Below are 26,413 nucleotides of genomic sequence, written 5' to 3'. Positions count from 1 at the left end.
TGTTATATCACACGAACATTCGCGCTTGTTTCCCATTTATTCTCGGCCTGTTCCAGCACTCAACCGGCCTAATTCCACTGGGTGTGCGTAAAGTTGGCGAAGAACTTCAAAATGCTATCATTGAAAGCGCTCGCGCTGTAAAATGCTCACCCCACAGTGTCATTGCTGGTCGTCGTTGGTACCGGTACGTGACTGGAATGAGAATAGAATCTAATGATTTTATTATTGTGCCGTTCGCTCAGTGAGCTCGTGCAGGTCTAACTGCATCCCGAGGGGGAGCTACGACCATTCCTGGCCCCTCTCTCAAAGGTACACCACAACAATAGGAAAATTCTAGCACAAAAACACAACGCAGCGCTTCTTCGACAAGCGCATTACAACATACCCAAGTGAAGCTTTTGGAACCGCTGGGAGCTGGGTCGGGGGGAGGATGGCGTGCGTTGTAAGTAATTCACAGAGCAGAGCGAACGTTCTCAACCCGAAGGACTCTTGCCCACCACAAAACGGAGATGAGGTGCCATCAACGTCCCCTAACAGGGTTATTCAGTTTTCTGCCGCAACGAAACTGTTAGCACAAATTTGTCGCACATGATGGAAAGGGAGGAGGGAAGGGGCCCAACATTCCTTCCCAGCGAACCAGCAACCGAATAATTGACTGTGAACAGGTTAGCAAATTTACAGCGAGCGCAATGTAGAAGCAAGTGCCATCGAAAGGTGTTACGTTTCGGTTTTATTATATCGTCCGTTGAGGTACGGTTTCCCCGACACTTGTGCCAGCTCCATACTACAAGGCTTGAAGGTCAGGATGTGTTGAAGGGTTAATTTAAACTTGTTTTGTGACCTCTTCGCAACGCTCAGCCTTGTTCACAACGGTGCCCGTCGGGGCGTTTATGCAATCGTCGTAACGAAATTGTAGCACAATCGACAAACACCAGTACTGTGCCCGAGCGTACCTGCTAGGGTGGTGCTTTACCGAAGCAGGCCCAAGAATGTCATTTTAAATAAAGTTCTTCTTAAACATACAGCTAAAAATCATTAGGCGCCTCCATCAGTACGTGCGTACTGTTCCCTCGCGAAGTTAGTACCACCGAGCTTCATTTGCACACGGAGATTCTCGGAAGCTTGAACATTTCTTCCCCAAACTTGTCAGCTCCGGTCTCATGGCTTTCCAAGAGGTTGATGATAAACACGCTGCCCCAGATAAACAGGGCAGTCAGTTGCAAAAGGGAAGGCTTACCGGTGAGGGGCAAAATTTACGGTGAAGTTTTAATCCCGCTGACATCTTGAAAATAAGTATTTAATAATGCAACCAGCACCAGCAGCACCAATGAACACGGCCAATGTGTATCCTTCGTGTTTGTGGAGCCACGTGACGGTGGGACTTAATGTTGCTAAACCACGTGGAAAAGTGGTATGTGTGATGCCACTGGAAGGTACGCTTTAAGCTCAGTGACGGCTAGATGTAGGACGAGCAAACCAGAAAGAAAAAGAAAAACTCTCAGGCACATGAATGTGAATGGCTGTCGCTTGAGGTTGTGTTTTTGTGAAAGAAAAGTAAGGTTGTGATGCGAAAACTAGGTTTTGATACGTACTCGTGAGCGACCGTGAGGAATGACTTATAAGGAATTTACCTTAGTTCTTCGAACACGGAACAAAGCGTTTACATGAATGGTTTATTCGCTGATTGTCGACAGAACCGTAAAAGAAAGTCCGACAACGAGTCATTATGTATGAAATTGTAAAAAAATTCGAGTAATATATGTAGCAATCTTTTTGGGCACTCTTATCTTCTCGGTAGGTTATTCCCCTCGTGCAACGTAAGAGGGCCAGCGATAACGAGGTTGCAGTATGTTTAGCATTTCATAATCTAGCACTGGTAGCTCTTCTTCAAACAAATTTTATTGCTAAATATAGATACAGAGCTGCTCTAGCTTTTCGCAACATTTCATCAAAGCCAAGGAGAGGTCAAACAATGCTATTTCACGCAAAACGATCTGTGGTTTTCTGCGGTACGATGTGTGTGTGTGTGTGTATGTATCATCGACCCTTGTTATCTTTAGCGGCACTGGATGCGGGCTCGTGGCATGGCATAAAATCAAAGTTTGTTTTTATTAGCTTCTCGACTGACAGGCTTGCCAAACAAAAGCCAACCATTAGCCGGTAGACGAGATGCACCCTCTGCGATGCACCGTCCTGATTGGTACCGCACGCCAGCGGTCCGATTAGGAAATCACGAAACCTGTTAGCAACCGCTCCAAATATCTGCCCCCGAAAACCAATTTGTAGCAGATTTATGTGGAAACCCAACTGACAGTGCGCCTACGTGGCCTGCCTCCTGGCCGCCCGTCAAACATAAGACGGTCGAACCCGCATCCCGCCCAACGGCGGGCAGTGTAGTGCGTGCAAAGCATCGGGCCATCAATTCAATGCTTCGCCCTGCCAAAGCCGACCGGAAGCCAGCGGAAATGCAATCAATCATAACCCCAAACACAGTGGCGCACGCTTTTGTTGTCTGGCCACCGGCAATTGGCAATCTTTCTTCGTCTTCGTGCTTTCTTTTTTCTCTCTTTCAATACGATACACCATTGGTGGTTGGGGCCGTTTCGGTGTACCTTGCCAGTGCTGGACATAGGCAGGGCTAGCGGGCGAAAGAATGCTTGATTATTACGAACACATGATGTGGCCGCCCTGAATCGAGCGGCCAACGTCTGATTGGGCCAACGTTCGTGTCTTGGTGCGGCACGTTCTCCAACCGGAGCGCAACGACTCATCGACCTAACCGAAAGACCATCGGAATGATAACCTCCGGCAGTGATACGGTTAAGGGAGAGGTAGTTTATCTGTGCGCTGGCACACGGGGAACACCGAGCAGTTCTATAAATCTCGGACGCTGCTGTACTCTGCTCAGTTTGTTGCAAGGATCTACGATGGTTTCGTATCTGAATCAGCACCGATGGAAATGTAGTTATGGAAAAGATGCTATTGACAATGGTGCATATTATGAGATACGGGGGATGCCTTGCTTTTTTTCTCTATCCATACGATATAGTTGTTTTTGTAGGTTATTTTCTACTGATGGTTAGCGCCAATCAACGTTTCATGAGCTGAAGACGTATTGTAGTGCGATTTAACAATGAATTTAGTTAATTAAATAGAATAGATAAGGTTTAAATTTTTTTTTAATTACATTTAATACAATTTGTTAACTTAATTGTAAATGTATGAATGAATTTTTTAGTGTTTCGACATAAAATATGATATGTTAAAAGTTTTTTCTCAACTTAATGGAACTTCAATTGTTCGATTGATGATTTTAAAACAAAAGACTTTAATTTATGTTATAACCTTGCACGCTATCACATTATGTATCCTATTTTTCCCCAAAAATTAATTGGCTCCTCACACTCTTTCTCCCTCTCTGACGCTCAATGCTTATTATGTTATCATAAATTTTAATCAAAACTCACTCACTCCTCGTACGCCCGTACGCCCCGATATGATATACCAACTAAGGGGCAATGTGTAAAAAAATGCAACACCACAACATACAACGTTCGCGGGCTAGCGATACAACGTGCTGGGCTTTCGGGGCGGGCTCATGTAACTTGTGGCCAGAGGAGAACAGTACAGTTTTTAATTAAATACGGTGTTAGTTGGTTGGTTGTTGGCTGCCGCCAAAGACCGTCAAGAGCGACCGTTTGTTGTGTGGATGGACAGGGCAACACAACACAGTATCATAGCCCATATCCATGGCCAAAAGGCACCGGAGCAAGAAGTTCGGATACATTGGGACGCTCGTGGCAACATGACGACAAAATGCTTCTGCAACAGCCCGACAGTTTAGTGTCACTTTTCGTTGACGAACGCTGCTTCCCATTTTGCCACATGTTAGCGGCGAACCGCACCACTTGCCGAAAGGGGGGAACAATTTTGGCACCGGGACCTTCCACGAAGCAAAATGTATTTGTGGCTTTCGGTTCATTTGTTTTTGCTTGCATTTCGCGTTACGTGCTACTAAATTGCTTGGTTGTCAGCAAAAATTGAAAACCATAAACATGCGCTCGGAAAACTCGGCTTTTGTAAGTTGGTCATTTCGGTTGCACACATTGCACAGTAATCGAATGATCGTTATATTTCTTTTTTTCATTAAATGTGAACTGAATGACACTTTGGAGCAGCATATAAAGTCGCACGAATAAAGCGTATACAATGTCCATCCTTCAAACGAGAAATAAAGCAAACCACACCACACATCCTCGTTTCCACCGAACAAACATCAAACGTACGTTTCTCATGCGCCATTTAACGCGTAACTAGCGCTCCTGCCATGTGCTCGTCCTTTTTTTTGTTTTTCATGCCGGCTGAAATGAGCATGTTCCTGTCGCAGCGGCTGATGTAAGCCCCGTTAATAACTCGCGCCAATTTGTCAGCTGAAAGTGACAATTTGCCACCATTATTGCGACGGGAGCACGTGTGCAGGCAGCGTACGTGTGCTTCGGCTTGCGCCGTTCGGCTGCAGGTCTGCGGTTTGGAGCAGTGTAACCCCTTTAATCTGCCCGCGGTGCGGTTTCCGCTATCAAAGGATTTTCTCCCTGGCGTCGGTATCAATTTCGGGTACTTTGTGAATCAATATACGACACGAGCGGAGACTGCGGGGGTTGGAAATCCGTTTGAAGTCGTGCTTGGGCCGGGCTAGCATTTGTTGCTAATTAATTTTCGCTTGATCTAGGACAACGCCTACGTTCGGAAACTGGTGCCGGTTTGCATCAATGTCTTTTGATGTGTTTGTTTCTGTTGTGTTTCTGTCATCTCATGCAGCACGGTGTGCAGGTTGGCATTCCTCCTCCATGGGATTATCTTTCCATGGGGTATAATTTTGAGCCATTGTTATGAGATTCCAACAAACTATAATGACTTATTGTTATAATTGCGGATACGAGGAAATACTATATGATTGTTCACAAGCCACCTAAGTCCCGTTAGGGGGTTAATTCTTACGTACTACTTCAATATTTCCTCTATTCCTCGGTTTTCACTTTGCAATGTCCTATTTGTGGGAATCTGTGGGAAGCTTCTCGGCTATCGCGCTTACAGATGTGAAAAGCATTTTCTAATACACGCCCTTTTCTATTTCTATTCCCCTCTCCAGAGAGCTCCTGTCCCGGTGACAAATTCCGCTGCAAGAACGGTAGGTGTATCCTGAAGCGTTGGCAGTGTGACGGTGAACGAGACTGTGCCGACGGATCGGACGAGGACGCCCAGCAATGCCGTAAGTAGAAATCCATCAGTGTCGTCGCCATGTCCTATCGACCCTTCTACACGCTCGCTGTGATTTTTTGTACCGCGGTGTTGGATGGTGGAGATTATGTTTTGGGACAGCCTTGTGACACCTTCACCTTTATAATTTTTGCTCCCAAACGACCCACACATCTTTACGTTCGCTTTAGTATCATGCCGTGCTTCCGCTGCTAACAGCTCTACAGCATGATGAGATCGATGCTTTATCGTTTTAGCTCACGCGTTGATCGGTTTTTCTTGCTTTTCCTATTCGCTGTGCTCTCTTTTTACTACTATCCTTTACTCTGTGTTGTGGTTTCGTATGCATTTTTCTTCTTTCTAATCCCTTTCTCTTGTACTTTAATATGTTAACCCACCGTCTTTATGTTGGCTTTGGAATTCGTGCTTAAATGCTTGTGTAATGCTTGCGGTTTATGGTTTTGCGATCGTGTTGTGCCTGTCGCTGTATGTATAGTTGTCAAAACCTGTCCGGCAAACGAGGTGCTCTGCAAGACGGCGGACCGCTGCATCCCCAAAACGTGGCTCTGTGATCGGGAGGCGGACTGTCCCGACGGTTCGGACGAGCAGAACTGTGGTAAGTTAATCGTGACGTAGCCCGGCATTACCTCAAACGTAACAACAAAAACCAACAAATCGTTTCGATGTTGGTTTGTATCGTCGTCTGCCAAACAACGCGCTGCCAGCCATCGGGACCCGCACGACGAGCATCACCGCCAGGGCGGTAATGTAGCACATCCTAGCTAAGCCTACACATCCCAGGAGGCGCTCGACCTGCTGTACACTACACATGACCTCCGTTACTTCCCACTTATGGCACATAATCGAAGAAACCCACATACATACGCACGTAATCGCACCCGCTTTCCGGCAACAAATTGATGGAGATCAATATCCGTCCCAAACTGTCAGACGCCTTCGTACACACTACCTCCGTTTCTGCCGCCTCCATCTCTGTGTCTCACCCGCTGTCCCTCCTGCGAATCTTCAACCCGGCAGTACATAAACTCAATCCCCCCAGTCGGCTCGGCTTAGCTTAAATCACGATCGAACCGTCCTCAAAATTTCGACAACACCGAGAAAATCGGAACCGACCCGTTGCGGAACGAAAGATTTGGAAACTTCCCGGGAAGGTGCCCGTATATCTTCGAGGAAATAAATCTTCGAGCCTTCTCGTTCGTTTCCCGCAAACTCGCACGCCGTTCTACCTGAGTATCCGGAACGATTTCCCGCACCGATAGCCCGGACCGCTCTCGTTGCTGTAGCGCTTTTCTGCCCCTCATAGGCTGGTTGAAATTTGACCACCTTTGGCGAAAATCGTTACTTTCCCTTATTCCGGAAAATGGTTAAGCCGCCCCGGAGAATGTATTACCCCGACGCCCCTTAGTTGGGTGTGGTATATATAGATATATATAGGGATCACCAATTTACCGGATGACCTTTACCGCACCCTTCAACTATCTATTCCTGTCTACCGGTACATCCCCTAAACTATGTTGCCTAATTTAGTCAGTTGAGTTTTGGTGGGAGAAGAGGAGGGTCTGCCTGTGGTACATTGTGCCCAAAGCACCACCAATCTTCCAAATTCACTGCGGCCTCACCTCCGGGTCTTTTCCTTTACCCGATTCCGGGCGTCGAGCATCTCATCTTGTCTTGAGCGGTTCCGGTGACCCTCTCCGGAGATAATCCATCCGGAATGTTCACACCTTTCTACCATTTCCGTAACGGAATTAACACCGGATGTACTCAGCAGGACACTCACTCAACCCTAGCTTACATGCGACCATTCTGCTGGTGTTGCTGGTGTCGTCGCACTGTAGTGGTATCTTTTTTTCATCCCAGAATGGGAAGTTTGTTTTACTTCCCTCACTTGTTTTTTTTTTGTTTTTCGTTTTCTCAAACTTTGTCCTCGAGGCTCCCAAAGTGTGACCTGGCTTTTGCCACCATTTCCTGCCAGAACGAGCGGATGTTGCAGGAACAGCAACTTTTAATGACTGTATGCATCCTTATTATGGTTGCAATATTTGCTCACTGCTTCAAACCATTCACTGCATCGCTTACTTCCGCAAGCTCCAACGTTACGGTTGAGACGTGATTTGTTGGCATAAGCCAGCGGAGTTTAACCTAGGGTGCAGAGAATACCGAACACGGCAAAAAAACAAAGGTTAGGTATCTAAATGAAACACTTTTGGTCACTAAAAGGCAAATGAATAGCAAAGCTTTAACCTTACCGAACAAGTATCATCTTGTGAACCATGGTTTTTGTATACCACCAGCTCCATTGGCCAGAAGAAAGTAAAAAAGAGTCATACTGTAAAGTCGTAAAAACTGCCAACAGCTTCAAACTGTGTCCATCCTTACTGTTGTTTCACAGGAAGGAGATTTCACTGCGATAATGGTACGCCAGGAAACTCCGGGCAGCGTATCAACAACGTCCGCTGCCTCTTCGTCTTGTCCTCCACCTAACGAGACTTGTAAAAAATGCCCGCAGCTAGTTGTAAAACAGGGTCATCTGAATGACGTGATCCTTTCCGTTTCGAATGGACACGGTTTTGCGTAAACGAGTGCCTGCACAATCAATGCAGAGCGAGCCAGCACACCAGGCATCCACTGGTGAAAAGGGATCAGCGATGATAGAATTTCTTCCGGGTTTTCTCAACCGAGTACTCACCAACGCCGTCCGCCCGTTGTTTTGTTCTTAACGGTCGCTCAAAGAACGGTGCCCAACCGTAGCAAAGAAGCGCACTGTTTAAAAGTTCTGTTAGGTTAATTCGTCCGTTGAACAAAGGGACTTGGCACGGGTTGCCAGCATGTGCGCCGTCCGGTCATCGGCAATGGCGACGGTAACAGACGGTCCGCAGTAATGGGTCGCGAGTATTTTTTTTTTGTTTTTCTTAGTCTTCTTTTTTTATCCATTCCACCGCCCATTTGCTGTTGGGCGGGGTCCATTTTACTCTGGCGCTACTTTACGGGGTGGCATTTGTTGATGGCTCGACATTTTTATGGTTTGTAATTAAAGTTTCAGCCAACAATCGCGCCACAGGCGACTGACCGAGTGAAAAAGAGTGGAGTGGTGAGAATCTATGTCTTTTGTTTGTGTCTATGTGTGTGTGTTTGTTTTGTTTGGTTTAATGGCGGAACAGATTGTTTCGGGTTTTATCCTTTATTTCGGTACTATGTTGCGATTCAATCTCCGGGCGGGTTAGGAACGATGCAACCGTTTGATATGAACCAAGGAACGTCAAAAATATTTTCGACCAGGCTCAATGACATGCCGAGAAGTGAATTTTACAAATGACTAACAGCAGATGGCTTAGATGGGCTTGTTTGTTTCCCTTTATATGCATCTTTTCTTGGAATTCATTGCGAAGGATCGAAGTTGTTTTAACTCGAATCATACAACACGGCATCAGATATCATAAAGCATATGCAAGAACTTAGATCTAGGCCATCTGTTTTTCAAGTTTTGTTTGCTCTCGTGCATAGCCAAAACAGATTGAACAGCCGTATAGCTAATATTTTGAGATTATTAAAGTGTTGACAAAGAAAGTTGTGGTAATTGAATGTTTCTTAGGTAAATTTCAAATATGGAGGAATCGCTAGGAGTTTCATATGTATCAATATACATGCTTTATAGTTAAGCATTAGCCATACGATTAAGTCGGCATCTTGAACATAGCAGTTAGATGGTCAAGATAAACCGGATAAATTTGTTGTCCGTTCCACCTGTGTTCGTACCCACTTGCCTGTGAGTGAACTCTTCGAATCGGCGCTGCAATCTACACCGTTGCGATCCATATCAACATTAAATGTCTACGCTTGAATAGCTTAATTTTTTCTTGCCCAGAAAATAAGATGCAAATTGAACTTCGGCTGCACATTCATCTCTTTTGCACAATCCAACAAGCTGGCGTACCAAAAGCCCTACATTGCAATATTACTCTACACAGGGCCTGCACCTCGTATCGTTTATTGAATCAGTCGATACATTCAGTTTATGGTAGTTAAACTTTAGACCGGGTATCGGTACGGATGAGGCTATCTATACCTCAGCGACTACACAAAAGAGGTTCGTTTAATCAACTCATGTCATAACATGCTGCCAATGTGATTGGATATTGAGTAACCTTTGGCATGGAAACATTAAAAGGCAATGTGCAGAAACATTCAGTTTAATTTACAATCAATTTCCTACCAACAATGGCCCCAGGAAGCTTACCTGGGGCTGGTTTACGCTCTGTACAACTCGCTCAATTTACCCTTTCATACTTCAATGAATTATACGATGATACGATCGAAGTTTGACGTGTTCATTTCATTTCAAATTCTGCTTCCAATTTTAAACTGGCATCATATCATAATATCTAAACGTAGCAAAACAAAGCAAACCACTAATTAAGTAAGTAGTCCCACAAATCCATTTTTACAAATAAATAGTGTGTAGACATATGCTAATAACATGTAATGTGTGTTCTTATAACCAATAATCTTTAAATATAACTGCATGGAAGGTTAGCTTATTACTTGTAATGTACAAATGTAAATAGTGTTTTAACAATTACTCCACGTATCTACCATTTTTACCCGTTGGTTTTAGTTGGATTTCTGGTTGCTTGATTGCGTTATCCCTCTGTTTTTAATTGCATCGACTGCTCATTAAATAAATTGACCTCCTGTATTTAATTACCATATAACCTAGCTTTCATCAACGCGCTGTAGTGAATTTTTCATTTCATGATTTCTTGCACATTTTTTTCCTACATTTTAATTCCCTACCTATCTGGGTTACTGATGATTTCATTTTTCTTACCCATCGCTCCCCATTTTTTTTCCAAACACGACACATTCGCATAATTACATTAATGGGGTATCATGAAATAAAATACTAATTGGGTGTTTCATTTTTCATCATACACATAAACCATATCTTCCGAACCGTTACGGACCTGAATATCCTGGATGCTGCCACCTTTCCGATGCCCGCAATCTCCGAAACCCTCCGAATGAAACTGAACCGGCTCCGTCGACGGATTGACTGCATGCAAACAAAACTGAACTCGATCTGTCGACCCGCTGGACGTGCTGTGCTGAACAAAAACCGCAACCGCAACAGAGAGCAAAGTGTGCTCGTCGGAGGAATTTACGTGTCGCAGTGGAACCGGCAACTGCATCCCGCTGGGCTGGATGTGCGACCAGAACCGGGACTGTGCCGATGGGTCCGATGAGATGTCCTGCAGTGAGTATTCCCTTTCCCTTTCAAACATTCCATACTTGTATTATTGTTACACACATAACTCAATCCACTAACACTCGCCAAGCAGCTGTGGAGAAGATTTCGGATATGTTGTATTATATGTAAGTGTGTTTGTGTGAGTGTGTTGCTCAGTAGATGAATGCATCGGGCAGTGCTTTATTCATCGGTTCAACACCCCGGTCAATGCGAAGGAGGTTTTTTTGTTGGTTGCCACAGCATGCCCCCGCCCGTAAATCGCATTAATCAATTAAAAGGGAGTTAATTTTATTCGGCGCTCAATCAATCACGCTATAGTAACAGCGTGACGTGTTATGGTCCCACTTGACCCGGTCAGGGCGCATCAGATAGTGAATGAAAAAAAAGTCACTTCCCTCGTACATTATCGCGGGGATGGAAAGGCGTGCAGGATGAAATCAATATTCGTCCTGATGAGAAAGATAATTTAATTTAATGGCATAAGTTGCCCGTAACGCATGCTGCCATGCGCTGTATAAACTCCTTCATTCATACCTTTCCTTTTCCCCTTTCACTCAACCCATCACTGTTTGAACCATCAATACTGTGGGCAATGTTTCTGGAAGCGAAAACTGCGCTCCAAGGTCGCAAAGCCCGCAATCGAAAAGGACAAAAAGGACCTCCAGCCCGACGCTCGACGGGCGCGTACGTGATTGGAAACTCAACATCTCATTTACCAATCGGCTCCACTTACAGTACGCGGCTCCCGTCGGGGCTCTCGCGTTTTAGTCGAATTGACATCGAAAACAACAACACCTGCCGCACATCCTTGATGCCGCCGCACTGACTGCCCATTTAATCAGCACGGTTAGGCCGTTTGATTGCCAGTGATTGTGTGAGCCGCGTTTTTGACCACGTCGGTGCGGTGCCCGCGCTTTTGACATCTCTTACTCTCTCTCTCTCTCTCTCTCTCTTACTTACTAGGTGGTCCTTTAACGACGGTGGGCCCTTATCCTGCCGGTAGGGTTTAGCTGACGAGGCTCGTTAGGCAGGCTCATTACCGAAATTGTCGCCCGAGCGGCGTATTGGGAAGAATAATTTCCCAACGATACTCGATGCTATCGATGAGTTTCGGGACTGCAAATTAATCACGCCAATGGACTGGGGGAAGGGAGGGTAACAGGTTTTATTTTGTTTGTAGCAGCATTACCCGTTGCCTGGGTTTCTACAGCAGACAAAACCAATAAGCCGCTAACGATAGAATATCTAATCATGATAAAAGTTCTAATAATCCACAACAGAGACAAATTCGTAATGAGCCATCATATAGTGACTGCGGCAAAATATGAATGCTGGTGTTTTTCTAGTTTAGTCATCTCTGCGAAAGCTACTCGTTTTTCTTCCATTTTGTTTTACCAAAAAAGCTTTGCTTGAGTTAATCCTTCTGATGTTCATAATTGCCACTTATTCAAGTCCTAGAACCAGTGGATGGATTGTCCAGAGTCTAAGAATGGCTCTTTGAAATTGTTTTTCTAGGTAAAAGGTATGGTTTAGTTGTTTTGAGCTGTTGTTACATTATTTTACTTTCTTAAGAGCTTGGCAAGAGCTTTGTACGGACAACGATTTAGGCTTGATTTTTTGTCCACCATAATATTCCTTTTCCTCCGCAATTCTTCGAATCCTTACCTTTCGAAAGCTGCTCGCTTCTTGTGAATTTATAGAACGCCATGTCATAAATATCTTTTTCAATTGGTATCATATTAAATGAGCGAATTGAAATGAACGGATTAACAAATCAAAGCAAAGTTTAAAACAATTTAAGATCCATAGATAAAACCACCGTCTCCGTCAGTGGGTCAAGCGCCACCCAAAGCGGGTTGTTTCAATTTGCGATGCATAATCCTTATCATCAGGCGGGAAGAGGGATCCTGTTAACCCCTGTGCTTCTTTTACTGACGAGTTGATTGAGTTTTAATTTTTTTTTCTCTCTCCTTCACTTTTTATCCCGCACCGCCCACCATTCTCACGTCGAATTCGTTTTTGAGAGGGCATAAATCCTTTGTCATGCTAATTAACTTGCCCCGCCCGGATGCTGGGCATGATTTATGATACTGACCGTCAGATCGCCGAGGCATTCGCGGTGTCGCGCCTTCCTGAAAGATTAAGGACGTGCTCCGATGCTGATAGGCAGTGTCGTTTTGTCTTACTGCACCCGTTGGCTTGACTTTTGCCGTCTTCTTTGTTCAGGGTACTGGATACAGAAAAGCAGCCCATCATCGTGCACGAAACGACACTCGCGATAAAGTGTTCCAGCGGGACTGCCTAGCGTTAGCCGTGTCGCCGTAGCCATGAAAATGAGGGTCGTAATCTTTCGCCATCAAAGTGGCAGCGGGCTCGACTTACGACGGAGAATCAGCTGTGGCTTAGACGTAAGATGAGCCTCTGCGTTCCGCCAGAAAAAGAAACACGTAACTGTCAGGTTTTTTGCATGACAGTGGTCCCCGGTATGCCCCCAGCCATCGCTCCTCTTCAGCTCTTCAGTTCGCTCCCATTGGTTGTTGGAAGCCTCCGTGGAATTGCTTGCTGGCCATAAAAGTAATGAAAAGTCATAAATTTTAAAATTTTCATATTAATGACCCCATAAAAATGCTATCTTCCACTCGGCTTGCTCGGTTCCGTCACCCTGAGCGACGGTGCACGGTGTTAGGTATCACCGAAAAAACACCGGGAAAGGAAAGATCTGCCCGCTGCCATCTGCGAGTGAATGTCGTTCTGTGAGTCGGGTTGATTTGTTGAAGTCACCTGACAGGTGAAACGTTCAAAAACAATTCTTCGCACATCGCGTTAGTCAGCGATGTGGCTGACTGTACGGCAGCCGCCAAGGCACCACGACAGGCCTCCACGTTCGGATGAAGATAGTGCAGAATCGTGAAGATGATATAACAGTCCTATAAATGGCGCAAATTGTTTTCCCATGCCAAGCCGAGTGACCGCACCGAACGTCTCGACACTGTTGGGACGACAGGCCGGTTCGAACAATCCTTCCAAAGCCTCCGACCGTACCACGCGCGCGCGCCGCAGCTCGACCAAAAGGAGCATGGTTATGAAAAATGGATGTGCTTCACCTGGGGTGTGTCATGACACGGGGCAACACTGAGTTGCAGCACTGACTCGCATTCAACATTTCAGATAGTGTTTCCGGAAAATGCACAGCACACACACAGCTACACACGTCCCGTTCGGTTCCGTTCCGTTCCGTGGAAGACAATATTTCGTATTCCGGGCGCGAACGGAGCGGACCATGCTGCCGGAAAGATGAAACCTTTCGCAACCTGGTCTCCCGATAGCAGTGAAGTGATGAAGCTGAATGCAGAATATGAACGCCGAACGAATATTGGGTTGTGCAATTTTCAACCCCACAGTGTGACACCTTTGCCTGGGCGCCGGTGAAAAGCACCCACCAGATGGCACCTTCGAATTCACAATGCGTTGACTCTCTGGGTGTAGACCGAATTCTTCATCACCACCACAACCACCAACACCACCACAAGATGAAGCTCTCTCTCTCTTTCTCTGGCAGTTGTACAGTGGCACGGTGGTGTTTTGGATAGTATCAGCATACGGCTAGCCGTATTAATATATCATTCATATCACACACGCTGCTGCTGCTGTGATGCCGGCGGTGCTGCAGGGATTCGGTCGGGTCAGAGGCACCTGAAACCAGTTCACCAGCTGGCGATCGGTAAGCCGACCCGGCAGCCATTTCTCCAAGATGCAAGTGAATGAATGACCGTGTGTGCTGGGACAGCTGTGCATGGTAGCACTCTTGTGCTGCATCCACACGTTTGTGTGTGATGCACTTCCATGATATTCTAGCTTCATGTGTGGACACAGGAGGACAAAAAATCTAACTTTGAAACATTTTTGCCGTTTCTTACTGCACGCTACGGTTGGTTTTTTGTTGCTCCTATCGTAGTTATTAATGCTTTTGGCTCTCAGTTTTAGCACCAAGATTGTGGTGTCCAACATTTTTAAGTTTACCGGAAAACACCACGAGATCTGTCCTTTCATGTCACAGTTTCAAGTTCTTTTTTTTTTTGAGTCTAGGAAATAAGATTAGACGTAGTGAAATGTAAATCAGAGCATGCACGACACTCTTTTGTCATCTTTAGCTTTAAAAACTAAAGTTCTTAAATGTGTTTTTTGGAATCAATTGCCAGAAAGAAGTTTTCGTTTATGTATTTCTATGAATTCTGTGACGGATTCTTTTATGCCGTTTGGACTTAAGTGTTTACTTTTCAAAACGTAACCAAACGTAGCAAAACATTATCAAGGTGTTTTAGATATAATAATGCCTACACGTCTTAAATCGAATGTAACTCCAGACCATGAATGGAATAGGCTAGACCACGGTTCATGTCCTAACCAATGGCTGTAAATATTTAATTCAAAACAGTTGCAAACTGCCTGTGACGTAAAAGAAGCTGATATTTGAGATTACTTTTTCGAATGTCATGTGTTTTGTACTAAAGCATGAACTATAGCGAAGCATTCAAGCCTGTTCGAATGCGTTGCAATGAACTGCGGCCAACCTTGAACCTCAATCAACTTCAGGTCTCGTGCATAATCTCGGGCAATAAGCGCACCGGGAACCCACATCAATCTTATCGTCCCAGCATGTATCGCAAAACCTGCCATTGCGCCTACTTCAGTTCGCCGAGGAACTCCATTCGAAAGCGGTCAGCTGTGCACAAGCTTACGTTGATTTCCATCCGCCGGGAAAACCATCCCATTGATTCAGCGGAAAGCGTAGGCACGATTTCACCAGCTCAGCACAGAGTCCTCCGACCGATCTCTGCTAAATAAGACAACAGCTGCTTATACTGCTCACACCGTCGCACACCTGTTGCTGAGCACACTTATTCGCCTTTGCAATCGAGCCAAATCTCATGAGTGATTTTTCATTTACCTAATTGAACCCATGTTCAACTGCTCCGCATCGGGTTTCCCCCCGTGCCAGAAGAGATGCTCCTTTTGGGCATTTTTTTAATTTTAGCTTTCTTGCTGCACGGCTTTTAAGGCTGATTAACTCTGAATAGAGCATAAATATGCTTTTTCTATCGGGAAGACAATTGAAAAAGGCAAAAAGTACAGTGTGGAGCTTTGGCAGCGCATATGCTGATGTGTATTTGGCAGCAAAAAACGTACATTAGTTTAATGAAGAGAGAGATAGATGAAGGAGGCACATAAATAGAAGAGGAACTTCGATCATCACAGAAGAAAAAGATTATTTGAAATCTTCTGGAAACTTACCCTTCCCATCCGTTTGCTTCTCAACTAACCAATCACATTTCGATGCTACGTCACTTCACGGAGCATAATAACCTGCGGCGTAGGATAGGGTAGTAAGTAGAAAAGATTCTTTCCCCCCCAAGGGACGGATCCTGCCAGCAGAGCACAACTCATTACCATCGCTCGGTCGGATCAAATACTTTTTCGGCATTACCGGTCGAAAGATTTGCCCCACCCTGGGACGACGTGTTCGGAATCGTGAACACAACACCGGAGGTACGTGTCCCGTACGCTGTGCAAAAGAATCTCACTATATCCCTCGGCTTCCAATGGCATGATCCGTCAAAATTATCCCTACATAAACGCCCTTCCAGTTGACCCTGTGTTCGCTTGCCTAGGACCGGGTAGTGCAAGGGTTGTGAACCTACCGCACGTCTACCAGTCAGTCGAGGGCAATGAAAGTTTTCTTACATGTGTGTGTGTGTGTACATGTGTATTTCTCGTATGCAGATAATCGCTCCAACGGTGGCTACGGTGGGGGCCAAAAAGGTGTAAGTCCCATTTTGCTGCCACTGCTCGTTCTCGTGGCGCTGCCTCCACTCTTGCAGGTATTTTCCGAACTCACCCCCAAAAATACAGCTCCGGCATTTGACTGCGTTCCGGTAAGAATAATGATGAACTGTGTATGCGCTTGTGTGCGGTCTCGTGTCGAGAATGTAATGAGCAAACAAGATTACTCAACTGCCAGCTTGCGTCGTACCAGCGCATGGCCGTGCCAAAGGATGCCGAACCTCACACCGTACCGCACATGGCAGCTCTTTCCATTGGCGAGAAGCTTTTCGGATCGCCCGAAGGCATCATTCCATGCATGCCAAACCAACGGCCAGGTGACTTCATGGAAACGTGAAAACTTTATGACCTCCCCCCATAACACCTCACATCGAACCGGATTTGCCGCACTGGGGCGAGGGTGGGCCGCAGCAGAGGGAGTACAGGATGATGATCCGAGCAAAATTAAATGTAGGACTAACTTCATCAAAGCGCTCAAGAGCGGTCAATTGAGTCCTTTGCCGTGTATGTGTGCCGGGAAATGGGAGACCCACAAGTTAACCGAGAGGCCAAGTGAAAAAGCCACCAGCAGGCAGTTGCTGTCAAATGCATTTTCCAAGGGCTTTAGCTCTCTCGTCCGCGAGCTCTCTCTCTCTTCCTCTCCCTCTTTCTTTCGATCGCTTGTTTTTTTTTTGGCTGCTGCTGGACTGGACGATAGAACTTGACCAACGGTTGGTCTCGCCGTAGACCAATTTATGCGCTGACCGAACGGAAAATCGAACTCCAATCACTCGAGCTCGATCGGCACTGGTATGGAAAAGTCCGTCGGCCCTTCAACCATCACGAGTTGAACATTTTTCATTTACATCCCTGTGTGTATGCTTTTGGGTTGGAGGGTTGGTTCCATCTTTTTTTCTCTCTCCATGCGTCTCTCCAATTACGTATACGCCCCATAATGCCGTCCGAATCGTTACAGGGAGGCTGGCGAAAGTTTTCATGTTTGATATTTGCAGCCCAACAGCTACGAAAAATAAGGACGAAGTTTGGCATCAAATTAAAACTTTCCGGCGGGCGATGCGATCGTTTGAACGAAAGCGAAGCGGCCCGACACGCTACGTTACTATGCGTCGTCTATTTAACTTTTGAATTACTCATCTCGTTTTCCGGCCGAGCTTGACCGAGAGCTACGCTTTTCGCCATCAGAGCAGCATCAGAGCGGGGGGATGTGATGTGAGAGACTTCAAGAGTACCGTAACTGTGCGACGGGCCGAGATAGAATTCGGCATGTTGAGGAGGCAGCCGTGCTAGTTGGCCACTGACCGGGTGTCCCTGGTGTCGAAATTGTGGCGTAGAAATTCAAATAATATTTGACACTTTCCACACGTTGAGGTTTGTGTGGAGTTTTTCTTCTATTTTTTCCAGCAGCTAAATTCTCCAACTTGTTGGCCTTCCAAGTACGTACGTTTTGCTACGATGTTTGTTCTAGCGCCAACAGTTTTGGTGCTAATAAATGAAGACGATTTTTTACACTATACTTCACAACGATTGCTTTAAAAATCAAACCAAACTTGATCGTAGCTTGGACCAAAACAAAAAAACTTGTACTGCACTCACCGTCTCTCACCGTGGCCAGAATCTGAAAACTTTACTAAGAACAGCGGAGGGTGTATGTTTTTTTTTTTCATGTTGTCCATTTCGCTACATTGCAAGATCAAAGTTGCAAGAACAGGCCAGATAAGAAGAGAATTGTGCTACCCTAATCTTGGCAAGTTTTCTAATTTCCTCCCATGTTGCTGGAAGCTGCTGAAAGTTGCTAACAACGGACCGAGCAGAGTTTTCTAATTGCTTATCTCAATCCAATGTTCTGACGTACTTCAAGGGAGGAAACTTTCCCAACCTCAAGAACATGCAACAGAATGTAAAGCATTAATCTGTACGATGAAATGCGATTAATAGCACGGTGGATGCAGCTTTCGCAAGTGATAAAATGATTACGCTGCAAATAAATGACAATATTTCCCGCCCGGCTTAACATTAACGCTCCGAAGCTGTCGCGGGATCTCCTACCACACGCAGTGTTTGCGCTATCAGCGCAAATAATAAAACTCATTAGGAAAGATTATCATTACATCCACAACACACAACGGCAACGGTCGGTACAGGCACACCACCCGTCGCACCGGATTCTTGCCCCGGGTGCTGTACCATCTCCGAGGCGAACGAAACAAATGATTTAATATTTTATCCGAACCACCACGGCCCAAAAGGTGTGCACGGTTTGGCTGTACCAGTGCGAGGCAACTGTCTTCTACAGGTTCCGTGGCACTTCCCGCCCTGCCTGGATACCATTTCGCGACTCACCGCTGACAAATAGAGCGTATCAAACTGATTTATAACATTTCACAGGCTTCATTTAGCTTACAACAATGGCGGCAACGGAGCAAATCTTTGCGCGAAGCCATTGCGATTGCGAAAAGTAAACCACCACCTGGCCGGTTGCCGGCCGGCTGGTATTCACCACCAAGCTCTCTCTCTCTCTCTGCCATGATTTGGATCATCAATCATTGATATTGCGTTTCGCTTCCGGCGCCACCTGAGGTCAAGGCGAGGACTTCTCGAGAGAGAGAGAGGCCCGCCACTCACTCTGTTGACTTCTCGGGCGAAAGCAAAGCCTACCGGCAGCAAGTGAAACGATTCTCGTTTTGTCAATTCCTGCCTCCCCTTCGCGATACGTCGATACCGAAACGATGAAACGACGGACGAAGGGTAACGATGTGGAGCCATCGGTGAACGGTTAGCTATTTCTTTATTTTGTCCCATCAATCTTCGCCGCGGGAAGAACTCAGATATTGGGAAGATTCAATCGGACAGTATTGGACACAGCATTCGCGGTCGGCAGCGGTGCAGCTCGTTCCGTTCGCGTAAGGGCGTTCCCTGTGCCGGCGCTGTTTTGTGCTGAAGCTCGGTCTAATTGACTTGCCATTTTCCTACCTGCTGCGCCGTGCCGTTTTCCGGGCCAGTTCACACCCAAACGAGGGAGATTCTTCTACATTTAAGCTTCCCAAAACATGCTAATTTAGCTTTCAGAAACAGATTTAGAGCGGGCGGGCTTGCAAACGCTTCCACCGTGTGGCACCAGGTATGAAAAATGGTTCGAACGCGGTGATTTATGGGATCTCATTTCCCTCCGCGCACTGGTCCGCACCGTGCGCAACGAAAAACAGGAAAAATCCTCCTCCGGTCCGGTTTCCATTCAAGCATTCAAAAGACCTGCCAGCCTTGCCCGGATTGTGGTCTGGCCGGCCGGGCAAACAAGTGGGTCCGCGTCTGGTGTTATCTTTACGTTCGGTGGGTCGTAGCGCCGGTCCAAACACCCAACTCTCGGCTACTACCGCCACCGCATGGTGAACCGCAGCTGGAAGTAAATCTTCATGAAAAGCTTCGCCTGTGCGTTTAGACCAGCACCGCGCGGTGCTGCTGGTGGCGATGGAGAAGGACGATCCACTCCCGGCAACGTCTACGAGCATAAGAAATCTCCATAAATTCCGGTGAATTGAAACAATTTATGATGACTTTTGGATTGCGGCTTTGGTCGGGCAGGGGCTCTCGCTTAAAAGAAACGGGAACGCCTCGTGCGCCTGCCAGCACTCAAGACGCACAGCGAGAACGCTTTTTATTGCAAGCGAATCAACTCCGGCTGAGTGTGTGAGTGTGTCCGCGGTTGGGCGCTAGATTTATCGCCCACTGTTCCGAACCCGCGAGTAGCCGTGTGTACGCCCCTTTCCGTGGCGTGGCTGGTTCATCGCCTAGGTTCATCAGTGTGGTTTGAAAAAAAAAACAGCGGATACAATCATCCAGAATAAAGGATACAGCAGCGTCGAGAATAACAAGCCAAACTAATGGCCACTTGCAGTATGGGTTTCCATCAGAGCGAAATTAATTTCAGCAAACCACCACATGCCGTTCGGCTGAAGCTGATCGTTCCCGTTTTGGCACAAACAACAAGCTAGCGCAATGACAACGGCCGACACCGAGCCGGGCGCACGCCAACTTGATCTGCCTAAGTAGCCTTTTGTTTGGAAATCTCTACCTCCCCTTTAACAACGATAGCCATCGATAGCGATTAGGGCGAACACGGCCTCAAAAGCCACAGGATGGAAATTTTGAAATCCGTCAAGATTAACCTTATTTTACGATAATGGAAGTTTCGCCGAACTGGCCATTTGTTCCGGAGGCGACGGTGTTCCCCTGTCTCTCTCGCTGACCACATTACCGTATGTCCCCAAGCGGAACCCGGGAAGCGCATCGATTGCATTATTCCATATTCCATATTCCGGTTCGGGGTTTGGGCTCTATCCATCCTCCATTGACCCCCTTTCCCTGCACGCCACGGGGGTTTCGGGCGAGACGATTCTAGGAACGGTCCCGGCAGCACTTGTTAATCCATTAGAAGCTCACACTCCGATTGTGGTTCTGCGAATAGCCCGGTGACCACTAGGAAGAGATATCGAAACAGTGTTGTATGTATGTGTGTGTGTGTGTGTGTGTGTGTTTGTACACTTGTGCGAGCCTACCATTGATGTCCTCGTGGGTTTCGTGCGAACATTTTAGTTAATTGCTCGTCGCAACCCATGCCGATGATCCTTTGAGCCATCGCTTGCGGCGGGGTTCAACTAAAATAGCTTTTCTCTTCCGCTCGTGCGGATGGCGAAGATTTCAATAATCAAATCACGATCAGGAACCACGGGACGTAAAAGCATTTTTGCCACACACGCATACCCACACACACACACACACACACACACACACACACACACACACACATACACATTTACCATTAACCCAGTAAGCTGGGTTAGACGAAACATATGGCAACTACCGACCGGGCCTGTACCAAGCGGGATGAGGATTACCAGCCATAATGGAAAATCATCAATTAAAGTCAAAACCGGACATTTCCAAATGTGTGTGTGTGTGTGTGTGTTGTGAGATTTTCGATTAATGCGTACCGGGCGACACCGGGCGACACACGCTTCTCCGGCGGGACCTTCCATTTATAGGGTCGTATTGTGTGCTTTAGGCTGCCATTCGAAAATGTCTTCATCGGACGTGCGTTTGCTACTCGTTCGATTAAGATATGGAATCGACCGTACCAACGCGAACTGCACACCGGGAGGGTGTCCAGCTGTGTCTCGGAACATCGGCACAAAATCAAATTAGAACTTTCCAGCATCTTACCGGCGAAACTTTTCACCACCGTCGTCCCTAACCGGCTCGGAGGTTGAGCTTTATCTTTTATCGCTGGAAGAAACACGCATAGGAAAATGACATGTTCCGTCTACATAGCCGCTCTTTTCCTTACTCTCCGATGCGTCATCCTTCTCCTCAGGAATAGCACCTCCACTGCCGCCGGATTGTATTGTGCTTCGAGCTCTTCAGAAAATAGTGAACCATTGAGGGAAGATTGCCTCACGGCTTCGCAGAAACCTCCAGAGAGAAATGCCCGGCACTGTACACGCGGTGCGCTGGTAATAGGGGGAACCTACCCAGGGGCAGTAGCATACGTGAGCCTTTAGACGGGTGGCCATCGTAACCGTTTGCTTCACCTGCGGCCGCTCGGCAGCCACCCAGAGACCGTTCACCACAAACCGAACGAAGATGTGCACTGCCACACAAATACACTAAACATTCGACACGTGCGTTTGTATGTGTGTGTGTGTGTGTGTGAGTGGCGCACTGCGCACGTGTTCGCCAAAGCCATCCTATTGCCTATTAATTTTTATTGTTTTTATGGTCGAACATTATGATCCGGAATTCGATTCCGTACGCTTGCCGGATCGTCCCCGTGCGTTCGTCCGGCTGCTGCGGACGTGAAGTTTGCTGATTGCTGCGAACCCATTTGCCGTTTTGTGCATATTGGTATAGGGTACAGGGGAATGGTGTATAGGACCGTTTTGGTTGCTCCCGGATGTATCGGGGACCGATCGAAACGAGCACAATTACGAAACTGAACGGCAAGAAACAAAGCTACGAGTGGCGACCGCACACACACACACAAAAAACAAACGCTTCATTGCAAGATCTTGAGTGTTTGGGTGTAAAAATTCAATTACACCCACTTATGCGCGTTCGCCCGCTTCCGATTAAACGATCTTTTACTTGCGGGCTGCAGGGTGGTAAAATATTTGCCAACACCCTTCGGACCTGTGGTTGGCGCAAAACGCATCACCCATTAAGGATGCGATGGATATAAAGGGAGCGAATTAAACACACAGCACACAGCTTAGAGCGAATCACCTGCAGCAGTGTATTTAGCTTTTTATTTTCCAGCCAATTCACTCATTCGCAGCTTGTGTGCTTCTCGGGGAACTGTGTGTGTGCGCGCGCGCTCTGGGAGTGAAAGTTAATTATCTTATTCACGTTCGCCATGCATCGGTGAAAATGAAATATAATTTTGTCCGCGGCATCGTTCCCTCTCTGTCCCCCGACTGTGCGCTGAACGATGGCGCTTTCGCTGCAAGGCGTGATAAGTTGTGTGCGCCCTTGTTGGGTGGCCACGGGCTGCGGCCATCCAAAGCAAGCGCAATGTTCCCCTTGCGCCGTTCCGAGGGGATTGGTGGTCGTTGTGATGAAGTGGAAAATTGAATTAATAATTTGTAACGATAATTACACATAAGTGCATATTTCCAGTGGGTTGCTGGCTTCCTTCGCGCTCTATCTTTCTTTCCCTTTCTTTTCTCCTCACGCAATCTTGCCATAAAGTCTCTCACTTTTCCCGCCTTTTAAGTTTATGTGCCCTCTGCTGCTTTACATAAGCGCGGGTTTATATGCTTTATTTCCAGCGCGCTCCATGATGCTTTACTTTGGCGGTACCCGGGACAGGGTACGGTTTCGCGCTACGATGGTGCTACCGCGTGCCCTCCAGCGTTTGGTTGGCTCTGTCTTGATGGCTCCTTCCCTTACCCATGACCTCCATCCTCAATACCATCGTGCGCTACCGATCTGGATGGAAGTTAATTTTCTCTACTGGAAACAATTAAATCCTTGGATGCCGCCGAGAACGTCGGCCTCGGTGAGCGCCTCACGCTTTGGTTGATGGATCCTTCCAGGCTTTACGGCGTGTGTGTGTGTGCCACAGTGCGTGAAAGAGAGGGATTGAGAGTGGAACAAAAAACTACAACATGAAAGAGCCCGATTGTTAAAGGATTAGGCCACCAATTCAAGGCACAATACGGCCTATTAGCTTTACACAGAGGGCTTTGTTTTGCTCAGTGTCATCGTGTCGTACCAGTGAAGCCATCGGGATTGCATTGTAGGCTCGCTTTAATCACACGCTTTGATGTGTGTGTGGGTCGGGGGATTAAGCATGGTGTAGAATAATTATTGCTTGATGGTTGCCCGTGCTATTGTTGCAAGCATTATATTAGCAGCGATATCAAATTTAGCTTCTGGCGGGGAAGCACCAACCGGGCGGCGGCCAGAGGCACCAGGCGTCTCCATCTGCACGGCGCCGCCATCTCCGTTGCGTTGCCACAGCAGAGGCGAACGAACCGCTTATTTGTTGAATTGGTTTATAAGAGATTCAATTCAATTCGTTCAATGACAAACTCGATTACTTACGATTACACAACCCACCACGTTCCTTTTGCGCTCTCGCCGGCTGCGCTTTGTGTACGACCCCGGCGGTCGGCGGCCGATCGATCCGGGTTGGGCTGTTGGGTCGTGCGAAACAGAACGCGCCCTTCTTTATCCACTCTTCAGACCGGCAGAGTACCGGGCGCTCTTAAAGCGATCTTTTCTCGCTGTATTGATTCTCGCACAAAAGGCTAAACCCGTTGCATTGCTGTTTGTTTGTGTGGTAAAGCTGTTCAATGCACTCGCCGATGCTGAGTTCACAGGTAAGTCGCCATTGAGTGCTGTGGAAACATAAAAAAGACCTCCCTCGTATGTGAATAGAGTGGTGGTACTGCTCGCACCGGGAATGTGTTCTCTGTCTACCAGATCTTTTTTATTCGCTGAGCAGTATCAATATTAGCCGTAAGAAGGCGCTGTCTTGCAGTAACGCAAGACTAGGTGCTTGTGACTAGGGCGATAAAAAAAATAAAACGATGAAAAATATCGTCCACTGCCTCGTTGATGGTCAGTGTGCGCTACCACCATCTCCATTTGACCGGCTCCCCGCCAATGGGCGACGAGGTAGAAAAGAAAATTAAATTGACCACAAATTGGTCCATCAACCGTCTATTGCGTCCGGGGGTTGCTGCACCAGTAGCGGTTGCTTCAAATGGGAGATCTTCTCCCTTTTACAGGAAGGGCTGGTGTCGAGAGCGAAGCGAAAAATGCCCTGACAGTCAGCTAAATGCGCTCGCTGATTACATCGCCAGCCGTGAGAAGTCTCAATAGAGCTGGAGCTGTATGTGTACGTCTCAATGAAGGGTTTTAGGTTTTTTTTTTCTTTTGCTCCCAACGCCCATAAACACGCCAGTTGGCAGTGCGAGCGTTAAGCGTCCCAAATAACAAAGCAGCGGGTGTTCCCAATCCCGTTGCTTGTGTATCACACGGGAACGGCAAAAATGACGTAAACGTTGCTATGGGATGTTGTGAACGAAGAAAACAGAAAAGTGATGGAAGCAATCATTTTTCGACGGAAGAATGTGACTTGCCTTATCAGTTTTGAGCTTCACAGGTTTTCAGTGTCAATGAGGAATGGCCAATCGGGGCCAATGAAAAGGACAACGCTGTTGGCTGTTTTGCTGTGATACGATATGACGTAAAAAGAAATTCAGCATAACAAACAGCACTTTAAAAAAAACCCACACCACAACAAGACGCAGCTCTCTTGCGCATCGCTCTATTCAAACGGTTCAATGAATTGGAGAACGTTTGAACCATGAAATGGTCAGAAGTTTGCGTACGGATATCGGATCCCACCACCCAACATGGCTTTCCTCTTCACGAATGCTTTCTGCTCATCGAAATCGAATTAAACAAACTAATCGAGTTGGAAATGACTGATACGAAGAAATTGCTTCGATTGAGTGAATATTTTGAATGAGTTCGGCGAATTTCTTTGTGCCGAAGGACTGCCGCTTTGTGCGTTTGTACATTGAGCACCGTTCGAACAAGGGAAGGATGGAATGTTACTCTAAACATTTCAACATCATTTTTCGATCAATTGGCAAACTGCCCGGCGAATGATTTCACTCTTTTTCCATAGCTAAAAGATAATTCATTTACCTGCCGCTACTCGTTACTACGAATGCTGTTACGAACAAACAGATCCGGTGGAAATCGAACGCCATACAAAAAAATCTAAAAACCACTACATTTCAAAACACTTCCATCCACTTGCAGTCGTGTGTTTGTGGGTGCATTTTCAACACAACAACACTCGCGTGCTGTCCACTGCTTGCTGGCTGCTGCAACTGAAGGTTCCACTAAATCGATGCAGCAATGTTTTCAAATGCGCCGATACGATAGAGCAAATGGCTTCACTGCGAAACACTGCAACGGGATGATGATGCTCCATTTTTCTCGAAAAAAAAAACTCACACACACACATGCTCACAAACAAGTTGTTGTTTGTTTCAAAGTGCAGCAGGAGAATAAATCAAATGCACTACAAGGAGGATGCATGCGATGACTACTCACCAGCGCCCAGCTCGATGTAGGGCTGTTGATTGTTGGAAGCTTTATTTTAAAAGTGTTTGATACCGTCAAAAGATACTACACGTGCAATGTAAGTTAACAGTAGTCCACATTCATGTCGGTACTATTCAGAAACGTGTTTGCATTACCCGTTATACGGCTGCTGGTCTTTACCGTGTTTCCCATTATTGCAAGCATGGTATTGCCCCGCCGAGCGACGATTTAATCCGCTTTGCTCAGCGGCATCGGCGAATCAATGAATTGATGGTTTAGTTTCTGTGTTTTCACCATTTTCCAACGCCGTACACTGTCCAGCTGTCTCACGATTCTGAAAACAGTGTAAATAAAGCATCAGCGAAACAGTATTTGTATGTGTGCTGATTTCCACGCGAAACCTTCCGTCGATGCTGCTATCTGGTT

General features: G+C 46.6%; 1 protein-coding gene across 47 annotated transcripts in view; it reads left to right on the top strand.

The window, feature by feature from the left end:
- The window catches only part of LOC1269366 (low-density lipoprotein receptor), a 155,188-nt gene that overhangs the window by 90,369 nt on the left and 38,406 nt on the right, over positions 1-26,413 (top strand). For 25 of the 47 annotated variants that reach the window (XM_061644684.1, XM_061644708.1, XM_061644728.1 and 22 more), the window contains 2 exons: positions 5,150-5,269; positions 5,753-5,872. In XM_061644684.1, the coding sequence (XP_061500668.1) occupies positions 5,150-5,269; positions 5,753-5,872 (240 nt within the window). Of the gene's footprint in view, positions 1-5,149; positions 5,270-5,752; positions 5,873-10,408; positions 10,532-26,413 lie in introns of all 47 variants that reach the window. The other 22 variants (XR_009764825.1, XM_061644683.1, XM_061644707.1 and 19 more) reach the window with 1 other exon arrangement.

This window comes from Anopheles gambiae, chromosome 2 (genome assembly GCF_943734735.2).
Source record: "Anopheles gambiae chromosome 2, idAnoGambNW_F1_1, whole genome shotgun sequence".
NCBI lineage: Eukaryota > Metazoa > Arthropoda > Insecta > Diptera > Culicidae > Anopheles > Anopheles gambiae.
Note: the sequence above shows the minus strand (reverse complement) of the source record. Positions and strands in the feature narration are given on the sequence as shown.